Consider the following 22,041-nt stretch of genomic DNA (forward strand, 5'->3'; position numbering starts at 1 on the left):
CCATGAAGCGCTTGGAGACCCACCACCTTACTTATCTTCGTACGAGACCCCGCGTTACCACTAGACGTCGCTTTCCTGAACCTTGGAGCGGAATGAAGGAGTAACGAAGTGGCCCAGTATAGACGGCGCTGTACCGTTCAATGTGTGACTCTCGCCACTTAATTGAGGGTCAGCTTTCGAAGGCTGAAGACAGGCATGCTAGGAAGCTAGCGGATCCAGTGGAGGCTACGTACGAGGCTGGGGGCCCGTGTGGGGGTGCTAGATATTCAAGGCTCGGAGAGATGAAACGAGGACGAAGACGCTCGCTTTCTCGTGGCACGGGCGTTACCGAGTCTCTAGCAAAGTTGGGGAGAACGCTTACACGGTTGCGACCCCCACTCATCCCGACAAACAGGTGACCGTGAATGTGAACAGTCTCAAAACGTATCGAGGTAAATGGACTCGACCGTTACTGGATGAAGTACCGCCTGGTGCTGTGGAGACCGAAGAAGGAAGTAGTATTAGACCCCTGGATGGATCCGACCTGCCACCGTCAAGCTTTGTGGAACGTCTAACGGTTGGTCGAGAAGACACGGTGTTAGCGGGAGTCGAAACGCCTTTACTGGAAGTGGTGGCTAAAAGGATTGTAAGCCGTACCGTGGAATACTTAGTTCTAGCTGCGAATTACCTTCTGGCTTTAACAATGGGCTTTGAAGCCGGCTTATGCTCGGTTAGGATGTCTTATGAAAACGCTATATGGAAGAAGGGTTTGCCTGAGCTGCGAAGAAGTACTTGGTTCCTTATCGGTGGAAGTGGGATTTTCAGCGGCCACTTCGTCGTCTTGGTCATCCGCGTCTTCATTGGTGTCTTCTGGGACATTTTCCTTGTCTTCTTCGTCGAATGCGAGTCTCAAGTAGCTCGCTAGATGCTTGGTGGGAGAGCTTGAAGGCGGATACCTGACAGGCGGGGACGGCTTCAGGGTGGGGAACTTACCGTCAATTCAAAGTCAAAATCGTCTTCCCCTTGTTCGGATGGCTGTAGCGGTCGACCATTGTGCACTAGCACGGGTTTGCCTGCTATCAGCAGCAAGGCGACTTCGACCTGAGTCATTTGATGAGAACGATCAGAGAGAAGCTTCTTCCATGGGCTACGGTTGCGATTGCCGACCCAGCTTTGGAGGGCTGCTTCCTAAACCTTTTAGAGCGATGCGAGCCAGGGCCTTGTCCGAAAGTCGCAGGCTCTTGAGGTGCATAGAATCAATTGCTTGCCTCGTTTCGAAAAGTTCAGGGATGGAGCGGTAGCCGCTGCTGTCCACCGCGAAGGGATCGAGAGCATTGGCATTAAAGTAATCGTACCGGCTGCGATGAAGCTTGAACAGGACACCGAGGTCTTCTTGGGCGGGAGATTTAGAGTCGTCGGTAGCCGCTTGGCGGCCCTGCCTCCGAGCCACATAAGATTTTCGAGGATGGTGTCTTCGAGCGCCGTCAGCATCCCGTAGTAGTCCATCGCTTCGAAGAAGGCACTCAACAATTGCAGACGAGCTTAAGGCGCGCTTGCCTTCAGCTTGCGGTGAGCCGCAGTGTTGTCCGTCGGCGGATACAGCGCTTGGGGTAGGACCTAAAGCCGAAATCGCATCCAGAAGCACCATTTCTTCCGGTGAAGCTCGGGGTGGTGCTTGGTGTCGTTTCAGACGCGGTAGGCCTTCCATGGGGCGACCATACGTGGCGGCATCTTACCCTGTTCCTCCATATCTTTATGAGGCGCTCCAGGTCGCGCTCGATGGTGGTGTCTACGCCGGAGGGGAGATCAAACGAGAAGCGGGCTTGGATTTTGCCTTCTTGGACGTGCGCTGTATCTTGGCTGGAGGTGGCTTGAGGGGTGTACGCGAGCTGGGTCGCTTGGAACGAGTTTGGGTGACCAGTGCTTGGCAGACGGAGTGCTCTCGGACCTGGACGGCGGACATGCTTTCTGGGGGAGGTAGGATGACGACAGCGCTCTCCTAAGGGGCCTGCGAAGTGTCGTCAGCGAGGAGCTGGAGGACCAGGCAGTCAAGGGCGCCGAGCCCGACGGATTGACTGTTGGAAGCTAGAACGGCTTGGAGGCGGCTCTAGATATCGATCAGGAAGTGAAGAGGGGCGGCGTCATCTGCCTCCATGTCGTCGTCGTCGAGGCGAGAGCAGAGCGGAGTTGGTCTTCGACCGCTGGCGTCGTTCTTGACTTCTTCGACGACTTGATGATTGCGGCGTGAGGGATTGAGTGCTACTTGCGGAATGACCTTTAAGAAGCCTTCCCCCTGTGGCGCGACAGGGAATTGCGATTATGATGGCGGACGTAATGGTCAGCGATAAGAAGTCACCATTTTGATGGTGATGTGATGTGACTTGACCAAGGGACGGTCGCTTGGCTGATGCACAGTCAAGTAAATTGGACTGACGGTTAGGGACAATGAAGAACGGTTGGACCGTGGGTGCGATGGATGCATTCCTCGGTTGTCGAGACTGGCGATGGACTACGCAAGATATAGTGTGGCGTAAGGTCGAGACGCTGTCGTAGCGACGTGTAATTTTTGAGTGGGACTAGTTCTCAGGCATGTGTGGGTGTTGTTCGCTGTAGCGAGTGGTATCTTGGCTTGGACCGGCTCCGAACCTCTCAGAAGTATGGTGCGTCGGCTTTTCTCTTCGGGCAATTACTTCGTATTCAAGCGGGCTAAAATGTTAAGCCTTCGACTTTTGCGCTATCGCAGCTATGTGCGCAGCCCTGCCGTCCAAGATTAGCTCTGGAAGACGAAATGGTGGAAGACCTATGAGGCCGTACTGGCTACTTCTATGGTCGCGCTCGCTGCGAGGAAAGAACACTTAGACGGTCTAGGGCGTCTATTGTACAAGTGGTTGGACGCCTTGTATGTGTACTGGTGTGTGTTTTTACCTGAGGCGGTGACGTTGGCGTGGAAGACGACAGTGAAGTATTGGTACGGTTCTGGTGTTGAGATCCAAAGGACGTGGGCTCGTGTGCGGTTCGTTGTGCGTGTCCAGTGGGTCGTGGTGACGCTGACCGTCTACGCTACTTCTATGGTGGCTTGCTCCTGTACGAGATCGTCGAAGGTGTTTGTTTAGGGTGGCCAGAGGTAGTGGTCTTAACGGTGAATTACAAGTTCACGAGTAATGAAGGTGTTGTGGAGTTTGGTGGGGTCGTCGTCAACTGTGGAGTCGTACTACTCGTTGGGGGCGTCCTGGTGCTAGGTGTAATGGGCCCCTCCATTACATAAGTAGGTAGATTTCTTTACATAAGTAGGTGCATCAGCACACGACTAGCGTGTGCTGAAATGCTGTCATGCCATTGGCTGATATATGGGGAGCCAGACCCATTATTAGCCAATTAGACTATAACGTGTATTTGAGTGGCCAGGGCTGTGGCCTTGGTCCTAAAATAAAGTCAAAGTTGATTTTTCCTTAAACCTAAGACTCAGTCGTCCTATTGCGAGCTTCCTCAACACTATAGTGTAAGCAAGTAGCGGAGTAAATACCTGGCCCATTACACTAGGCGTGGTTAGCCATGTGTGGTATTTGTACGAGTATACGTCGATAAGACATTCACCGCTTGCTGTGACCCAAGCCTGCTAGGACGGTTTGATTCGTGACATGGAGGAGCGAGAGCAAGCTGGCCGTCTTCGCGAGGCATTCTGGCAAGCGGATGGAGGATACAAGCTGAACGCCGTGCTTTGCGAGCTAAGATGGGAAATTCGGAAAAGGAAGGCCTTGTTAGGCGAACTCGACGAGAGCGTCGAGATTCAGTCGGGGAGGATGTCTCGAGTGAGACCGGTAACAACCATCCTGGGCACGGCTCCCGTTCCCCCTCTGGAGTGACCTGCGACCCGCCACTTGAAGTCGTACGGCAAGGGGATGAGCGTCGCCCGAATTAGCTCTGACATTGTTTGATTGTATTGTCCGAATTGGGGCCTGACCCCGTCGTATCCGGAAAGGAAACTACTCTACTTGCTGATTACGTCGTCGGAGGTGCAGTTATGGCTGAGGCACTACCTGTCGTCACGGCGATGTGCAAGGTCCTTAGGACGGACGACGGCAATACTGGAGCGGATGCGAAGGACAGTGAAGCGAAGGGAGGGACGCCACCGACAACAGTGTACCCAAGGATGTACTGACGTGGGATTCGACTGAGTAGAGCTACGGTACGGATGACATTGTTGGCGAGGTTAGTTTGGTCAGTCTTGAATGCTGCCTGGAAACCCCGAGTTGACTTAATGTATTTGGCTTTATATTATAAATTATGGTATTTGTGTAGACCTGGATTACTACGTGTTACCCCCCCCCCACGTCTCATGATCGCTACCGTTGATCAGCGCAAGCGTCCCGTTCCAGGGCGACTCGCGACAAGGGACCCTAGCAGACTCGAAAGTTCTGGAAGGCGAATACTAAGATAATATTAATGTGGGCAGGTACGCTCTTTAGCAAGTCATGGATAGAGACGTGAATTGTGATGTTTCTTTTTGTTTTCTGGGTAAAACCTTTTTTTACATCACCATGGAGATTTATTATAAAAACAATAGACATAATTATCATATCCTTTTCTTTCTGCGATTATCGCAGGGGACATTTCAAAGAGCACAGCAGTCAGTGTACACGACTTTTCACCCATCATATGGGCATTCCAATCGTGCACATTTTCATTTACATCCGTTAAACATCCAGTAAACAGTCCCTCCACTGGAAATGTCGATAGACATGCATTGGCTGGCCGACATTTTTGGCCGCCTTCTCGCCAAGCTATTCAGTGTTGGATTGACCGCGAAGAGAATTGAGGGTGGACTGTGTGTTCTAAGAGGGCTGCCGCCATAACAATGGTTAAATCCCCGTCCAACACAAGATGGTACGCTACGAGATCTTCTTCGATATCTACAACGTGTATTCAAGCTTTAACGGTTCTGCTGATGGTCTGTGCAGGTCCAGTGAAGACCTACTACAAAAGTTCCCATGTGGGAGGATGGAGGTTCGATTCCTCCCGGTAGTCTCTTGGTCGCGTGTGTCAGCTAAGAAGCGTCGTTTTGAGCCAAGCGGTCGCCCTCGGCACCATCTTCTTCGCAATCGAGCTCGTTATAGTCGATGTCCTTTGCTGGATCAACAGCTTGTAGCGCGACGTTGCTTAGCAGTAGTAGCCTGACGAGTGGGCCCAAGTCTGATGCTGATGGTGCGTGTGGTGTCGGATGTGGTAGCATCAGCGCTGTGATGATCGCTAGCTTTGCCTTCTTAAAACCGCCAGTGATTGAAGTATAAGCGAGAGATGCCCACGCGCATGTCTTCCAGCGAACCATATTCAATCGTGTTGGTGGTGACATCTTTTAAGTAGTGCGTCCAGCAGATGCCGCTGGAACTTGTTCTAATAAACCCTCGACCCACTACCTCCTTATAAAATCCTTGAGTGACTTGTTCCATGCTACGTCTGCCGGCCGGCACGCGTAAGTGTATCCAGGAGGCACCTTCATTAGCACGACATTGAGGAGACGAGCAAAGATTAATACATCTTGTCGGCAATGCCCCAAAAAGTCATCCCAGAGCAGAAGAACACGTGCATGTTCGGTCGCTGTCCGAAGTGTATAGACAGAAGCTCAATAGAGAGCTCACTGTTCCACCACCCAGCGGCATTGCCGTAGATATGGACACCTTGTTGAAGCAGGTGAACCTCGCCCCATTGTCTGCGCCCAAAACCGTGTCGCATCACTTTGTTCTCCCTCGCAACATCGGGCTTGGTCGATGGTCGAGTCTTGAAAACGAGGAAAGGCTCTCGTTTTGAGCCGTCGCTTGTGGCCAACAGCTTTGCAGTCACCCGCTCTTTGCTTTTCCCTGCACACTTCACCCATACCGTTTTGGCCCTGCGAGTAGTGATTGTAGAGGTAGGCACACACTCATAATTGACCCCTAGCAGATAATGTTATTTCCACGTCTCACGGGTTGTAAATATTTGTTACATATCGGTCTGGTCAGCGTTGTAAACAGCAGTAACACCGTGCTCATCCATCTTGAGACGCACTTGGTTGCTGAACTCCTCCACCTTCTGCTCTGCGTCGGCCAGTGTAGACTGCCCTTCTCGGGTTCGGCGGCGAATAGAGAGCTTGTGGCGGCGCAGAAAATGTTTTCCCCAGCTCCAGAGGCCTTGAACGGACCATTGCGTGGTCCGCTGGTCCTGTAAAGCTCCTGGGCTTGCAGCTTGAGCATCATGCTCGTCACAGGCACACCATCGGCTCTCAACTCGTTTATCCACCCCACCAATTGCTTCTCTACTTCCGTTGACAGCGTAGCACCCATGCCGAGGGTGCGGTTGCGCTGATGATAACGAGAGCCACCAGCAACATTGGCCTCTATAACAGCTCTCAGCTTCTTCCAAGCGTATACCTGCCGTCGTTTCGAGTTAGAATTGCTAGTTGGAAAAAAATTCTGCTATCGTAGCCGCCATTGTTGATGTATCTAAATATTTCAGAGCGCGCAACTTATACTAATAAGTTACACCAACCCGCTCGTACTGCTTTAACTTTGCGCCGCTGCCTCCTGTCTTGCGTGGGCGTCCTGTTCGTTCCATCACGCCGCTAGCAAAATGAAAATGAGATTGTTGGTATCGATTGCGATCCTGAGTGACTGGCTGAGGAAATTTGATCTATATAATTGGAATTTTACTGTAAATCGTGTGTGCTATATAAGATATAATACTGTTATCTCGTGCCTCGGGCTTATTTTATTGGCTAACTCAAAATGTACTTTATGAGATGTCCATGCGCTATGAGATATCCCTGCGGTAATGACAACGATATTATGGCTGCCCATAGCTTAGCAGGAAAACAATGGGTCGTACGAAGAAGCTCTAAAATTTATTGCTTTTTTCGTTTTCAATGTTAGCGATTCCAGTAGGTAGATACAATCTAATACCACGTTGTGAAGGTTTATTTTCATGTAGTGATGTATCTCCGGCGCCTGCTTCACAGCCGCAGCATCTGCCTTGCTAAATCAGCCCTTCCGCTTCAAGAGCTGGAGAAACGAATACTTAAGTATGCAAAAATCCGGATTTGCCAAAAAATAGATCTCCGTGTGGAAATTTTGAGATAAGGCTCTGAAATAAATTTCAGAGATCTTCGGTAAATTAATCAGGTTTAATCTTGCACTTGGGCTCATCAACTACAATAGTACAAAGTTTAGAGTGTCATGTTCTGGGTATTTCTATTGTCATTATTGAGTAGACTACATAAGGAATGCCGTACTTTAATAATTATATTTGCACTGACAAGCATGTAATGTATGTAATGACGGCCTTTGTGATAGGAATCAGATCACGATAGTATCCCATGCTTTAATTGGTCAGATGTTATGGGTATGGAATTAGCTATTCATGTTAGCGCTTTTGCTGTTTTTTTTACGATAGGTACAAAGTCGATTGAAAAGCATCCCGCAAGATAATTCCTCCGCTCTTTTAGGTATTGTCGCGTAAAGGTTTGACATCATTGCAGAGAAGGCAGCATTAAACACCTTGTCGGCAGTGGGGATGAGAAGGTCGGAGATTCTAGTCACTTCAGCTGGTAGTGTTGTGGTTTCCTTCGCAAGCTGCTCCAGGTACTCCATCGCAATACTAACGCGTGAGTGTCTCATTCGATGAGCTGGACTAATATCGTGCTGCTTACTTAGCTGTCTGTATGGACAAATCTTGGCGCAAAGACCACAAACAAACCAGAGGTTCCACATAGTTTTAACATTCGCTCGTGCTGGAAACTCCCAGCCTATTGGAGCAGCATGATCAAGCTTACCATCATTCCACGGCCATGAACGTCAGTCTGATTGCTGTTCACTCGCAATACTGTTGCTGGTAGTAGCAGACTTACCAAATTGCAGATCGTTTGTAATGGGCCCTCCCAAGTTACATATGTAGGTAGTTTTATAGGTTATTTGTAGTGGTTCACACCATTACATAAGTATGTAGATTTGCATTACAAAAGTAGGTGCAGCAGCACACGAGTAGCGTGTACACACGCTACTCGTGTGCTGAACTGCCGCCACCCTATTGGTTGAAATATGGGGAGCCAGGCCCATAATCAACCAATAAGGAGTTGACGTGTATTTGAGTGGCCAGGGCAAGCCGCCCTGGACCTAAATAAAAACAGAGCTGATTTTCCTTCAGACTAAGTATTTGGTTTCAGTATCACTGGACTTGTACGCTTCCTCATCACTACGTGTAAGCAAGTAGCGGACACCCCAGGCCCGTTACACCTGGTAGCACTTTGTAGTCCTTCCCATGACCAAGTTCACGATGGGCCAAGGTATGACGTCTGAAACTCCAGGGCCGACCCTGGAACAGGCTGCTTTCCCTCATCTCACTCGTGTCGAGTGGGAAGCCCTTCACCGCCTCGCGGCGGTGTCTGGTGAGGCTGTAATCGCGTCGCTGTTGAGCTCAGCGACGTCCGACCAACAACGCCAAGCAGCCCAAGAGTTCATGGAACGCGAGCTAGCCGATGCGAATCGGCGAGCAACAACTTCGCGCGTTCCTCGAAAAATGATGTCGTGAAGCTAGAGACGTCTACCTACTCCGGTGAAGGGGCGAATTGCCTCCCGCTGAACCGGTGGTTTCGCGAGATCAACATCGCGATTGCTTCGAGAATGATCGAAGCGCAAGGGACAAAGGTCAATTCTTATTGTCCCGGTTGTCCGGGGAGGCCAAGGAATGGGCCCTTGGTAAACTTGTCGCTGATCACGACGCATTCCCCACTCTGGAGTCTCTCCAAAAAGATCTCAGGCTCGCGCTCGAGCCGCCTCAAGACGAGTCCCGCGTGCGTGCCGAGTTCTTCGCCCTTCGTCAAGGTAAAATGACTATGCGCGACTACGTTCAAAAGACTCGCCACCTCGCGTCATGCATCGTGACAAATCCGATTGACACAGCATCGCAGGTCCATGTATTCGTATTCGGCATGCGTGAAGGCATGACACGGTACTGCCTGACCCGAGCGGAACCTTCCTCTCTCGAGGAAACTTTCGCCCTCGCATTACGCGAAGACTATGTTGTGGCGGCGTCTTACGCGCGCGCGATGTCTACGGCAGCTCGTGAGTCAGCCCCCGAGCCCATGGAGATCGACGCGATTGACGCGTCGAATAGTCACCGTCAGTTGACTTCTCGTGGGCCCAACGGCCGTCCTAATCGCCCGCTCACTTGCTTCCGCTGCCGGAAGATCGGTCATCGCGCGGCGGAATGCCATGCGCCAGCGCCAGTACTCGCGCACACCGCCGAAGTCTCACCTGCCGCTCAGTCAAAAAACGGTCAGGGCCAGTAGGTGCGGGGCGCCCTACTGGCTGGAATAGAGGTCCGGGTCCCCCGGTGGCTACCCAACCTTCTAGCCCTCCTGTGCTTCACGCACACTTATATGCCACCACCACGTCGGGCGACTCGAGGCTGAGCATCGTCAGTCTTCATGTCGCCGGCACCCGGCGACCACTTCGCACACTCCTGGACTCAGGAGCGTCGAAAAACTTCTTTCGCGAATCGTGCTTATCGATGCTTCCAAGAGAGATCGCAGTCCGTAATAGTTGAGGTCAGGTCGTCGTCAAACTTGCTGACGGAATGCCACGCCGCGTTGCGCGGCGCGAGATCACGTTGCCGTACACATTCGACGGCTTCCGCAGCAACGACGACTTCCTCGTGATTGAGATGAGCGCTGTTGCGCAAAACCCCTCGCTGCGAAGCGAGGTTGTTAACACTTTGGCGGTAGAGCAGGGGCTCCCGCAATCCGATCAGGCGGTCGAGCATGGGTTCCCGCCACGTAACACGGCGGTCGAGCATGGGTTCCCGCCACGTAACACGGCGGTCGAGCATGAGTTCCCGTCACGCAACACGACTGTCGAGCATGGGTTCCCGTCACGCAACACGGCGGTCGAGCATGGGCTCCCCCCACGTAACACGGCGGTCGAGCATGCGTTCCCGTCACGCAACACGACTGTCGAGCATGAGTTCCCGTCACGCAACACGACTGTCGAGCATGGGTTCCCGTCACGCAACAAGGCGGTCGAGCATGAGTTCCCGCAACACACCAAGGCGGTTGAGCATGGATTCCCGCATAACACACTAGCGGTTGAGCAGAGGTTCCCACAGCGCGATTCGGCGGTCGAGCAGTTGGAGCTCCCGTCATCCACAGCGGTGGTCGAGCAGTTGACACTCCCACCGGCTACGACGGCGATCGAGCAGGGGCTCTCTCCAGTCGATGGCGCGGTCGAGCACCGAGAGCTCCCGCGCACTACCGACACGATTGATGGTGCCCTTCCGTGTCTAGAGGGGGGTGATCCCTCGTCCAGCGATAGCGAGTCTTCTGTCTCGAGCAGCGGTTCGAGACGCCACAAGAAGAAATCCAAGCGACGCCGTCTTAAGCGACGTGGTCAGCCCATCGCCGATATCGCAGTGAATGAGTCAATACACGTCCTGGAACGCGTGGAAGGAGGCGCCGTTCGCTCACGCACACTTGACATTGAGAGCCCACCTCGCGAAGCTTCTTCCATCACACGCCTTCCGGGTCTTTCCTGGAAGCATTTTCTGCGCGATCTGAAGTCAGGAGACATCGAGCAGGTCTGCTTGATCACCGAGTCTGCCTCGGCGGAAGAGATCCACACGGTCGCTACCGACAATCTTCCACTTCGTCCAAAGAACGCTAAGCCGAAATCGGCGCGCGAAGAGCGCTTCTCTGTCCAGTCGTGGGAGTCACCCCGCGACTCGATCAATCCAGTATACGACACCGTCCGCGAGTTCGCGGATGTTTTTCCCGACAAGATTCCAGTTGATCTCCCTGCTGACAGAGGCATTCGCCATGAGATTGATCTCACGCCGGGTTCCAAGTACTGTGTGACGCGACAGTGGCCCCTCCCACGCGATCAAGTTAAAGCCATTGACGACTTCTTCGAGAGCCGCCGCAAAGCGAGTCACGTGCGCGAGAGTACCTCTCCACACTCGAGTCCGACGTTCTGCGTGAAGAAGGCCACGGGTGGTTGGCGCATTGTTCACGCTTTTAACAAGCTAAACGACGCCACCATCCCAGCACAAACTCCGATCCCTCGGAAGGATATGGTACTTGACACCATGGGCCGCAGTGTTATTTTCTGCGCCATCGACCTGACCGATGGCTTCTCTCAGATCTTGATGCGACTCAGCGATGAGCACTCCCAGCGGGATGCTGTGAGAGTGGCTTGTCATGCCGCAGGATTTGAAAAACGCACCAGCCACGTTCAATCCCATGGTTTCCCACGTTCTATCGCTCCGAGCTACTTCGCTGACATCTTCGTTCACAGCCGCGCTGAGGGCGATCTCAGCGCCACAGAAGTTCACTTGAATCGCTTACGACAAGTGTTCCAAGTCATGCGCGAAAACAAACTGTACGCGAACTTGAAGAAGTGTATCTTCTGTGCCCCGGAGATTCCGGTGCTTGGCTGTTATGTGAGCAAAAATGGTGTCCGAGCGGATCCTGAGAAGGTCTCGTCCATCTGTGCGTGGCCCACGCCGCAGAATCAGACTGAATTGCGTCAGTGGCTTGGCCTCGCAAATTATCTCCACAAGTACACGAAAAATTACGCTGGTCTGATCCAGCCATTGTCTTCATTGCTGAAGTACGCCATCACGTGGTCGTGGACTCCCGAACATCAGTCAGCCTTTAATGCAGTGAAGAAAAGCTTGGCGGAGGCCCCAATCCTGGCGCTTCCAGATGATTCAAAGCCATTCCACGTTGTTTGCGACGCGAGCGACTTCGCCATCGGCTGTGCACTGATGCAGTTCGACGACGAAGGTCGCGAACGCGTCGTGAGCTACCAATCCAGACAGATGAAGCCCGCTGAGAAGAATTATCCGGTCCACGACAAGGAACTCCTTGCGATGCGCTACGCACTGATCAAATTCAGAGTGTACTTACTCGGTGAGCAGACATTTGCGATCTACACAGATCACGCGTCGCTGCGGACAGCGACGAAGAGCCCTCATCTCTCTCAGTGCATGGCACGATGGCTGTCATTCTTCTCCGAGTACAACTTCGTCGTTCACTACAAGCCAGGCAAGAATAACATCCTTGCGGATGCCCTATCTCGGCGCCCCGATTACGATCCACGCCGAGATTTGGGTCGTCAGTCACTTGAAGACGCGGACGACGACGAATTGGACTGCGCCACATGTGTGGCTGCAGGTGTGAACCTGATGACGGCGGTATCTCCAATACTTCCCCTGCGGGAAGAGATCTCTGCCGCCTATCGAGATGACTCGATATATGCCGGTATCCTGGAACACCTTCGCACACCAAGTGATGCCACGCTAAAGACACTGAGCCGCTCCACGCGCGACCAGATTCACAGATACCAACTTGACGGTGATCTACTGATGTACAGTATCGACCGATTCGATGCTCCTCGCGTCGTTGTCCCCAACGATCCCGATCTACGCGCAAAAATTATACACGAATTCCATGACGCTCCAGTGGGTGGTCATTTGAGCCGTAAGAAGACTTTCGCGGCGGTATCCCGCGACTTCTACTGGCCTCACTTATACAAGTGGGTGCGCAAGTGGGTCCGCTCCTGCGCAACTTGTCAACGTGTTAAACCGTCACCGTCATCGGAGGCCCCGCTGCGTTCTCTCCCTCTGGCGACAGAGGCGTGGCGCTCTTTGTCAATGGACTTCATATTCGGTCTCCCACCCGATACTGACGGTCGTACTGGTGTTCTGGTCTTCGTGGATCGATTTAGCAAGATGTGCCATCTCGTTCCGGTTCCTGGCTCAATCACCGCGGCCGATACCGCGGTGCACTTTGTCGACGCTGTCTTCCGACACCACGGTCTTCCTGAATCAATCGTCTCTGACCGCGATCCCCGATTCACATCGGCGTTTTGGACGAAACTCTTCGACCTCCTGGGCACCAAACCCCTCATGTCGACGGCGGCGCACCCGGAGACTGATGGGCAAAGTGAGCGCGTCAACCGCGTGCTAGAAGATGTTCTGCGCAGTTACGCCCCGTCCTTCGAGAACTGGAGTTCCTTCCTGCCTCTTGCGGAGTTTGCACTCAGCAATGCCGAACACGCGTCGACGGGATTGACTCCGTTCTTCTTCAACAACGCGCGTTATCCACGTGTCCCCGCACAACTTGCTGTGGGCCAACCCACGGCGTCTGATGGCTTCACTCTGGAGGGGAGGAATGCGATAACCCTGCCCAACCGGTTCCGGTACTGGTCCAACCACCGGTTTCCGGTGAGACAACGGTTCTGCCGTCTACGAGTTCAGCTTCTCCTGCAGTAGACATCAACGCGGTGACGCGTTTACAGTCGAAGAAGATCCTCGCACCCGCGCAATCCACGTCGTCGCCGTTAGGTGACCGGATACACCGAACGCTGATCACTCCAGCACAGCCACACACGACTGTGGCTAACTACGCGCTGAAACCTCCAGCGCGACCCGCTGACAAGGCAGCGGTAACCGACTTTGTCCTTCATTGCCAATCGATTACTCGATTCGTCCGTGACGCGCTACAACTCGCGGTTGACAAGCAGAAGGAAAAGGCTGACAAACGTGGCCGCAAGAACACAAGTTAATTCAAGATTGGTGAGCGTGTATTACTCTTAACGGATGGAATTCGTACCTCTGCTATTACGAACCTAGGCGCGAGCAAACTCGCGCCGCGCTACATTGGGTCATTCAAAGTACTACGAGTTATGGGTGATGCCTACATGCTAGACGTTCCTACGTCGCTACGACTACATCCGACGTTCTACGTCGGGCGACTTAAGAAGTATCTTCCCGCGATGATCCCGGAAGCGGAACAGGAGCATGCCTTAAGCGGCCCTCGCGACGAGCCTGTCGAGCCAGCGTCCTATCTGTCCCTGTTCCCCGCTCGCGCGGAAGAGCTCCACCCCTCGGTCCGCCAAACACCTGCGCCTCCAGACTACGCAGTCGCTGCAAGAGCTCACGATTCGACTGCCGCAGACTACTCGCCGTCGCCTTGGCGTTCCGAGAGCTCTCAGCCGCCCGCTCGGCCTCCTCCTGTGCGTCCCGAGAAGTGTGTAGCGCCTTCTCAACGTCGGCCTGGTCAACTAGGTCGCGTCAAATTCCACCGTGACGGTCCTCCGCCCATCGTTGACTCGAATGGAGACACGTGCTGGATCGTGGACCGTATTGTTGATCACGAAGATCCTCCCCGCGCGCGTCACTCGACCAAGTCGTCGGTTCAACACGCGGCTCCCGCCGCGCGGAAGTGTAAGGTACGATGGATAGGGTTTCAACCTGCTTTCACGACTACGATTTCAGCCTTGAGTCAAACGCGGCCGCGAGCGACCTCGCGGCGATCGAGAACGCGATCGACTACGCGCCCGACGACGCGTCGAATGCGCCGGAGACGGGCTCCGCCGCGAATAGCCGCCTGGGTGAACTCGGAGAGTGAGAGCTTATACGTCTCGATCCAAGCGTGTTCGGTCGGCATGAGCGGATACTCTACAATATGCTGATCCCACTCAACTTGCGTCGGGCGTCGCCCGATGTCACACGAACTGCAACTTTCGCGTACGTTGACATAGCACAAACGGTCTTCGGTCCAAGCGTCGTCGCAGCCTTTCAGGCGCAGATCACCGAGTGAATGCTCGGCTTGTAGGGCTTCACGATTACCGAGCCAGCCGACGATACTTTCTCCAGCCTCTTGCATCCGATTCCACCGCCGGATGAATGCACACCATGATCTCTGCAAAGCTTCGTACGACGCGCCGTCGAGTGTTTTGTTCCGGAGACGCCTAAAGCGCCGAAAGTGGTCCTGCATGGTGTCCAGCGCGTTCGGGGTCACCGCCCCGGACAAGTCGTACAGCGCCCACGGTTTCATATCCTCGTTCGTTACGCCGGGCCGAACCCCAAGTCGCCTCACGCTCTCAGGTGCGATATGAGCGGTCCACCCACTGTTCAGCGTCGTCGCCGACGCTGGAGCCGTCCGCGTTGTTCCGCTTCCTGTCTGGTTCGCCGCCCACGTTTGCTGCGCCATGTTGTTCTCATCCGCGCAAGTTGTATTGTGCTGCTCCTGGGCTTCGCAGGAGCTTCCGCTGGTCAAGTTCACAAGCGTTCTCTTCTCCGCCATCTCCCAGTTTTTCCTGATTGCTCTCCGAAGTGCACCCACGTTAGGTGATTGCTGTCTTTAGAGGGGGGGGTGATGTAATGGTCACTCCCAAGCTACATATGTAGGTAGTTTTAAAGGTTCTTTGTAGTGGTTCACACCATTACATAAGTAGGTAGATTTGCACTACAAAAGTAGGTGCAGCAGCACACGAGTAGCGTGTACACACGCTACTCGTGTGCTGAACTGCCGCCAACCTATTGGTTGAAATATGGGGAGCCAGACCCATAATCAACCAATAAGGAGTTGACGTGTATTTGAGTGGTCAGGGCAAGCCGCCCTGGACCTAAATAAAAACAGAGTTGATTTTCCTTCAGACTAAGTACTTGGTTTCAGTATCACTGGCCTTGAACGCTTCCTCATCACTACGTGTAAGAAAGTAGCGGACACCCCAGGCCCGTTACATCGTTGATAAGGTTGCAAAACTCTGTAGCCATTGTGGACCGTAAATCGCTCGTCCGGGTAGCCAGATCGCGCAGCCAAATTGAAGCAGCCCCGTTAGCGACAAAATGCTGCCGCATTTCAGTAAAACTTGAACGGCAACTTGATTTGGTAGTTTTACGACAATTTCGGACTTAATACTCTTGATTTTTTATGAGGGGTGGCGACATCATCTCTTAGCTCTTTCACTTGCTTTGCTACCGCGAGATGTGCGGGAATTCCGGTCGCCTTTAGGCCGCACACCGGTGACGTCCCAATTGCAAGAATCGTCACACCACGCTGGTCGTCGAGAAGCGGAAATACTCTTGCTTTAAATATTGGATGTGACGACGATAGCGTGACTCGGAGATAGCGTTCGTGGTGGATGAGTGACGCTATCGAAAATGGAAAGCCGACTGTAAACCGCGTGGATAGTTACTGTAGCCACTCACAATTTCATTTCGGTAATCTATCGTCATTATTAACATCATTTCGGGAGGAAAATGTAGAGGCAATACCCCAAAGCACTCTGAATCGAATAGCAGTCCTGTTATCATGCTTCCACATAGTTGATCAGCTCCCTCTCCAAAATGAATGTATCTGTCTTTCAGCTTTCCCAGGCTTTGGCCCATACGCAAGTAGACCGAGACGGGGTTGGCCCACTTACTTGCCCAAGCGCATACTGCACGAGCTACTGCCTTTGCGCAGACTGTGGGTGCCGATGTCCTCCGGTATACAGCCCAGTACACAAAATTCTTCCATGCTTAAAGACTTGATTACACGACGTTACAAGCCGCCAAAGTGATCCTTTGAGTCACTTCCCAGGAAAAGCTGTTGTTTGCCTCCCTTACCGCGTTCAGGGCAGCAAAATAGTAGCACAGCGAGCGCGAGAACAGGGCATTGCGATGGGGTGTAGGGGTTGGAGTATACATGCTTGCCAAACTTTTCTGCTCCAGTCTGATCTCCCTTATGACCTTGCTCCTCGACAATTAAGCAATCCTCAGACCACTCTATATGTTGGAGCATGATTGTATTAATCGAATCCGCCCGGCTCATTAAATTCCACATGAGAACAAAAAAATCCAGCCAAATAACACCGTCGACCAGGCTTGACCTTTTTTTACAGGCTCAAGTTTTATTAGTTTTAGAGCCAGGAGTTCAAATCCGGAATCTTTTAGTTGACGTTTCCCTTCATTGATTTTCATCAGACCCCGATTCTTTCGATCATTTATGACCTTCTCGTAACCCTCGAGAGCCCGGCGGAGCTCTGTGTCAATTAGGGGGTCCAACACAATAAGTTGTGCGCGATAGACGTCCACAAGAGCACTGCGATAGCCCCAAATACACGACGCCGAAAGGGAAAGACTTTATGCATCTTGTGCACCCACGTTATCGCGGCCACACATGTGAGCAGGACTACAGATATGCCCAAACAAAACGAGAATAGCTTCTTTAGAGAGCGGAATGAGCATCTTCTTCGTGGTACTGTCGATTGTCTGCGGGAAGTGCAAGGCCAGTCATGCCGTCATGGCGTTCCCCTTCGACTGATATGTAGGTTTGGTGCTTATCTTCGTCCTCTTTGACTGGAGCCACTGAGCCACTGAAGCTGAGTACTCAGCGTCTCGCTTTTGCCTGCGCGACATTTTGCTCTTTTAATTGTGAAAGGTCGCAATAATGTGTGATGACGTCGTTATCACAAATGCCGTTAATCTGGCATATTAAGCTCGCACCATCGTGAAATCATATATATTTCATTAGGTTCGCAGACGATTTCGGCCAACTCCTATCACACGTCAGTGGCAAAATAAAGTAATTTATCACAAATGCAGCAGATGTACTGATCTCGGGGCTCTCTCAATTCACTAAATCTTCTTGTGTAAGCTCGCTTGTTTTGATTAAAAAAAAATCCAACAAACACGTTTGGTCAGCCAATAGTGTGTCGCGGTATTCCTCCTTGATCGGGGTCGTGTATCTTGCAGACCGACCGTAGGAACTTTTAACGTAATAAACGTAAAACAAATGTATTGCTTGTCTTCTCAGTTACTTGTGAGGTAAAGAGGAAAAACACGACTGAGCTGCTCTCCTCGACGTCCACGAGAGAGAGCAGCTCCCTACCGCTCTACAGATCCTTTTACGTGGAGGCTCACTGCAGGTCTTGAGATCAGCCATCGACAGGTGTTCCTTTTTATGCCGGGAACGCCGACGTCGGAGGTGAATGACCCAGTTGGTTAGACGTGGTGCGCTTCACCTGAAACGCGTTGAGCTTCTGAATGCATTCGGCGAGAAGGTCGAGTCCCTCATCCAGCCGTATACCGTGACAATTCTCCCCGACTTCGACTCGGTGCCCTCGCCGAGCAGATTCGCCCGAGCCAGGCTGCACGGTACCGGCCGGATGACGAATGGGAACGCCTCCCGTGAGCGTTCCACTGGAGGCGACATTCGAAGACGAAGGGACAGAGAAATCCTTGTCAACGGGAGCGCCACCTTCCAGGGCTTCGTCCCTCGAATTCACTCCGCTGTCACACACTCCCCGTAATCGCACGACACTGGCACGTTCTCTCTCTTCTCGGCGCGCCATCCGCCGGGCCAGACCATCCCAATCGCGCTTAACATCTTGACTAGTTACTTCACTCGATCGAGACTTGCTATACAGGCGTCGAGCATGGCTGTAGGCGCCGATAGAGACAACAGCAGCGTTCCAAAAGACACATTCACTCAGAAAATCCCAGTAGATATCCATTAGTAGCACCAGCAAAGCGACACCCATTCATCCACACAACACGCCTTCGACACCTTCATACGCCAGCCGAGGCATGTAAATTACTGCGGCCAGTAGCAGCGACACCAACAGGTAAAAACCAATCACAAAATCACTCGCACGCTCCAAACCCGCGATCGTGGCTTCATAAATGGCCCGTAAATATCGAAACTTAGCGTTCCAGTTTACTTTCAGGGCGTCGGGAATAAATACGCAGCAAGTGTGATAGAGTGCCTCGTTCTATTTCAGCACTAGGCGTCCCACGATGCCGAACCGAGCTTTATAGTCCCGTAGGACCGCGATAGGTATCAGGAACGAGAGTTTCACCAGTGCCCAAACATACGCACGCGGAGGTAGCACCAGGGCTTCTTCACCCCGGACCGTCTTCAAGTACCGGTCACCGCACGTGTAGACAAAGAAATACGCAGACGAACACGCCTCCAGCATACTATCCGCAAAAGCCCACGCGACTCGGCGTAGTGGCGTAGTCACAACCCAGCCAACTACTCCTAGCACGGCACCTCTCAATAGCGTTACCTCGCTGTCGTTGCCGGCAGCCAGTGCCCAACCCGTTAGCGTGCCCCACGGCGACCAGCTCGCCGTCATCTTGCAAATCTTCGAATGAAAGAACCGTTGGGACCTCGTACGTTCGACCCGTTAGAGAGACGTCCTAGATGGCGTCAGATTCTTCCGAGTCGGAAACTGTCGAGCGTACCCCATCAGCGCCCGTTCCCAGGAAACGTCTCACGCACGTGTCCTTTACCAGCCACTAATGTCGGGGTCCGTGAAACCTTTCAGTTTCCGTTTCCCCTCGTATCCAGCACAACGCCGATTTCGTCCCGCCTTACTGCAAAGGAGAAGGCGCACATGCGTGTCTTCCTGGAGGAAGCTTTCGACAGAGACGAACACGGCACGCCCGGAGAGGACACCAAGACGCTGAAGCAACAGTTCTGGGCCGAGATGCGATCTCACCTGGGCGGCAACGGCCTTTCAACTGGCCTCCTGTCGTTGGACCAGCTTGCAGAGGACGTCATAGACGGCAAGGCGGGAGCGTCACTGTCGGGCACTGTCGTCGTAGTACCAACACCGACTGGAACCAGCGTTCCGGTCACAGCGCCTGCCGTGTCTTCGGCGGCGTCGACCGCGAAACCCTCGTCGGGCAAGAAGTCAGCCTCTTCCTCCAAGAAGCCGCCCACGAAGTCATCGGAAAAGTCATCTGCGAAGAAGCCGTCCAAGAAGTCGTCGGCAAAATCGTCGAAGCGAAAGGCCAGCAGCGACTCTTCTGAAGTCAAGCCGCCTCCAAAGAAGCAGCGCTCCTCTGACAAGGGCAAGAAGGCGTTCCCGTTACCGTCGTCCGAGTACGGAAAGCTAATGGAAGCAAACGCCGAAGCTCCGATGGTCGTGCTCAAGGCGATCGCAGCAGTTCTCGTCAAAGCGGAGGCGGCCGGGAAGAAGCCGTGGTGCTTGGCGTTCCCCTGGACAGGTCGTCCGTTCTGGTACGACCCACGCGAGTTCCGGCACGTCTATCGCGCACACTGGCGGTTTTGGATGGCCCACCGTCGCGCCTTCTGGGGGTGGGCGTTCCACGCGCTCCTCGAGTCCGGACAACCCGTGAATCTTCGTCGCAAGTGGAAATATCGCGCCGTTCGGGCCCGTCTCGCCTTCACAAGCTTCTGTATCGAGACTTGGGGGTTTTACGCCTTTCTCGAGAAGTTGAAGCAACAGTTCGAGATGTTTTGGCTGGGCGGGCAGCCTGGGCATTCCAACCGCGAAGGCTCTACCTACGTGGGGCACCGCGCCCAAAGTTTGACGTACTTGGAGAGTCACGACCACGCCAGGTACCAAGCCACGGTGGAGAACGCTCTGGACCCAGCCAAGATTGACGCGTATGGCTACGACAATCTGCGTTCCATCTTGGAGACGACAGACGCGTTGAACCCGACAGCGGACGAGCCAAACCGGCTTTCGCTCAAAGCTCTGGTGCGCGTTCGCCGGGACCTGATGTCCAATATGAAGCCGAAAGCGTCGTGGTCGGGCGCCAGGACTGAGGAACCTTGGAAGTCGTTGGTCATCAACTTGGAGATCAAGAAGCTCCAGGACAAGCTGACGCCTAAAATCGCGGAAGGCTCTTACGAGCTCCCTACGACTCGACTCCCGTCCAGCAAGGAACGCAGCCGCGAAGATTGGTCTGACTTCGAAGAGGAGCCGGACGAAGAGGAGGAGAAGGCGGCCGTTCCCGGAGATGACGAAGAAGAAGTCCAGGCCGCAGAAGAAGAAGATGAAGCCGCCGACAGTGGAGGAGACGACGGTGAAGCTGAAGCAGAGGACGAAGAGGAGGAAGGCTCCGATGAAGAAGACGAAGCCGACGACAAGTCCGCCCACAAGTAGTTTTGGCGTTCCAAAACGCATAATCGTTCCACTCGTAGCTAACACTTAATTTCAGCGTTCCATTTCTCATCCTTTCCATTCGTTTTCCATCGGACGTTCTCTCGTCTGCACGCATTGCCTCTCTTCCCACGCCCACTCTCACTAACATATTGCCGCTTGTAAGCCTTCGGCCTCCTCCAAAGGCTAAACTAACTCGTAGCACTCCTCGTTAACGTCCACGGTGACAGTCCCAGCCTACGCCATCCACATTCGAAGAGAGTCGTCGCCCTCCAAAACCACCGTTCCAAAATCGCTGCCTCCATAGTCGAACCAGGTAGAGTAACTCTTGGCCAGCGTTCCAAAATACAAAAATACAAATACACCACACCCAGCGTCAGAAGGTAAGCTTCAAACGCCCAGAGGCGCGACTTGTCAGTCGCACCTCTCTCTCTAACTGGGGGACCAGTTAGAACAGGATTTCTGCGTCGTCGACGTCGGCATTAGCCTCGATCAACCTGGCGCTCTTTCTTAACTCCGGCAGACCATTCCGTCGACGATTGGCTTCCTCAAACGCGCTTATCAGCGTGCCAAAATCGGGCGCTAACGCGGCCCGCGACAGCCAGAAGGTCTCGTACGTGGCGGTACGCACCAAATACTGCAGTTCATTCTTCTCGACTCTCTTCGCAACTATATCTACAATCGGAGAAGAGACCCCGGTGAACGCGGTCTCTTCCCCGCCGATAGATAAGCGTTCCACAAAGCTTGTAGCCGGTAGATCCTCCAGCTGCAAAGGTACATCCTCGTCGCCGGCGTTCCCTTCTAACGTTTCCGGCACATCATCTGCGAACGGCCGACTCCACCGACCACGAAAGCGCTTCAGGCGATTCACGTTCACAGTGACGACTTTGCTGGGGTGGGAGGGAATTGCAACCTTGTAGGCGTTCTTCCCGACTTGGCCGACAATACGGTACGGACCGTGCCAAGAGAGCGCCAACTTCTTCGACTTGCGTTCCCCTACTCGAGCTCTGAAAAAACTGATACACCCAAACGGCCTCACCTTCCTCATACGTTACCTTCACTTGGGTTTCTAGTCGCTTCTCGTGTCGGTCCTGTGCCTTGAGCAGCTGACGTTCCACGAGTCGTCGAGAGTCACGCATCGAACTGTACAATGTACGCCTGTAAACAGCGACTTCATTGCTCTTCCAGTCTTTGCCCGTGTTTAGGAACGCTAGGTCGGTCGGCAAGACAGGGTCTCTGTCGTACAAACTAAAGAACGGGGTGTCGCCTAGACCTTCGTGATAGGCCGTCCGGTATGCAAACAAGACTCTGGGCAAGTACACGTCCCAGTCAGTCTGCGTCTCGTTCACGA

The 22,041-nt window shown here is 53.3% G+C and overlaps 2 protein-coding genes across 2 annotated transcripts; both read right to left on the reverse strand.

Annotated features, from left to right (window-relative positions):
- Nucleotides 1–5,023: 5,023 nt before the first annotated feature.
- Nucleotides 5,024–6,567, reverse strand: PITG_17820 (uncharacterized protein; the record flags this gene model as incomplete). Its single annotated transcript, XM_002896610.1, has 4 exons — nt 5,024–5,226; nt 5,616–5,863; nt 6,022–6,383; nt 6,502–6,567. 4 exons carry the CDS (start codon nt 6,565–6,567, stop codon nt 5,024–5,026), a joined length of 879 nt encoding a protein of 292 aa, XP_002896656.1.
- An 11,165-nt stretch (nt 6,568–17,732) lies between these two features.
- On the reverse strand, nt 17,733–18,911 carry PITG_17821 (uncharacterized protein; the record flags this gene model as incomplete). The annotated part of the gene is made up of 2 exons (XM_002896611.1): nt 17,733–18,063; nt 18,649–18,911. The coding sequence occupies 2 exons, from the start codon at nt 18,909–18,911 to the stop codon at nt 17,733–17,735; spliced, it is 594 nt and encodes a 197-aa protein (XP_002896657.1).
- Between the last annotated feature and the right edge of the window lie 3,130 nt (nt 18,912–22,041).

The sequence above is a fragment of the Phytophthora infestans genome, genomic scaffold, assembly GCF_000142945.1.
Source record: "Phytophthora infestans T30-4 supercont1.56 genomic scaffold, whole genome shotgun sequence".
Taxonomy (NCBI): Eukaryota; Oomycota; class Peronosporomycetes; order Peronosporales; family Peronosporaceae; genus Phytophthora; species Phytophthora infestans.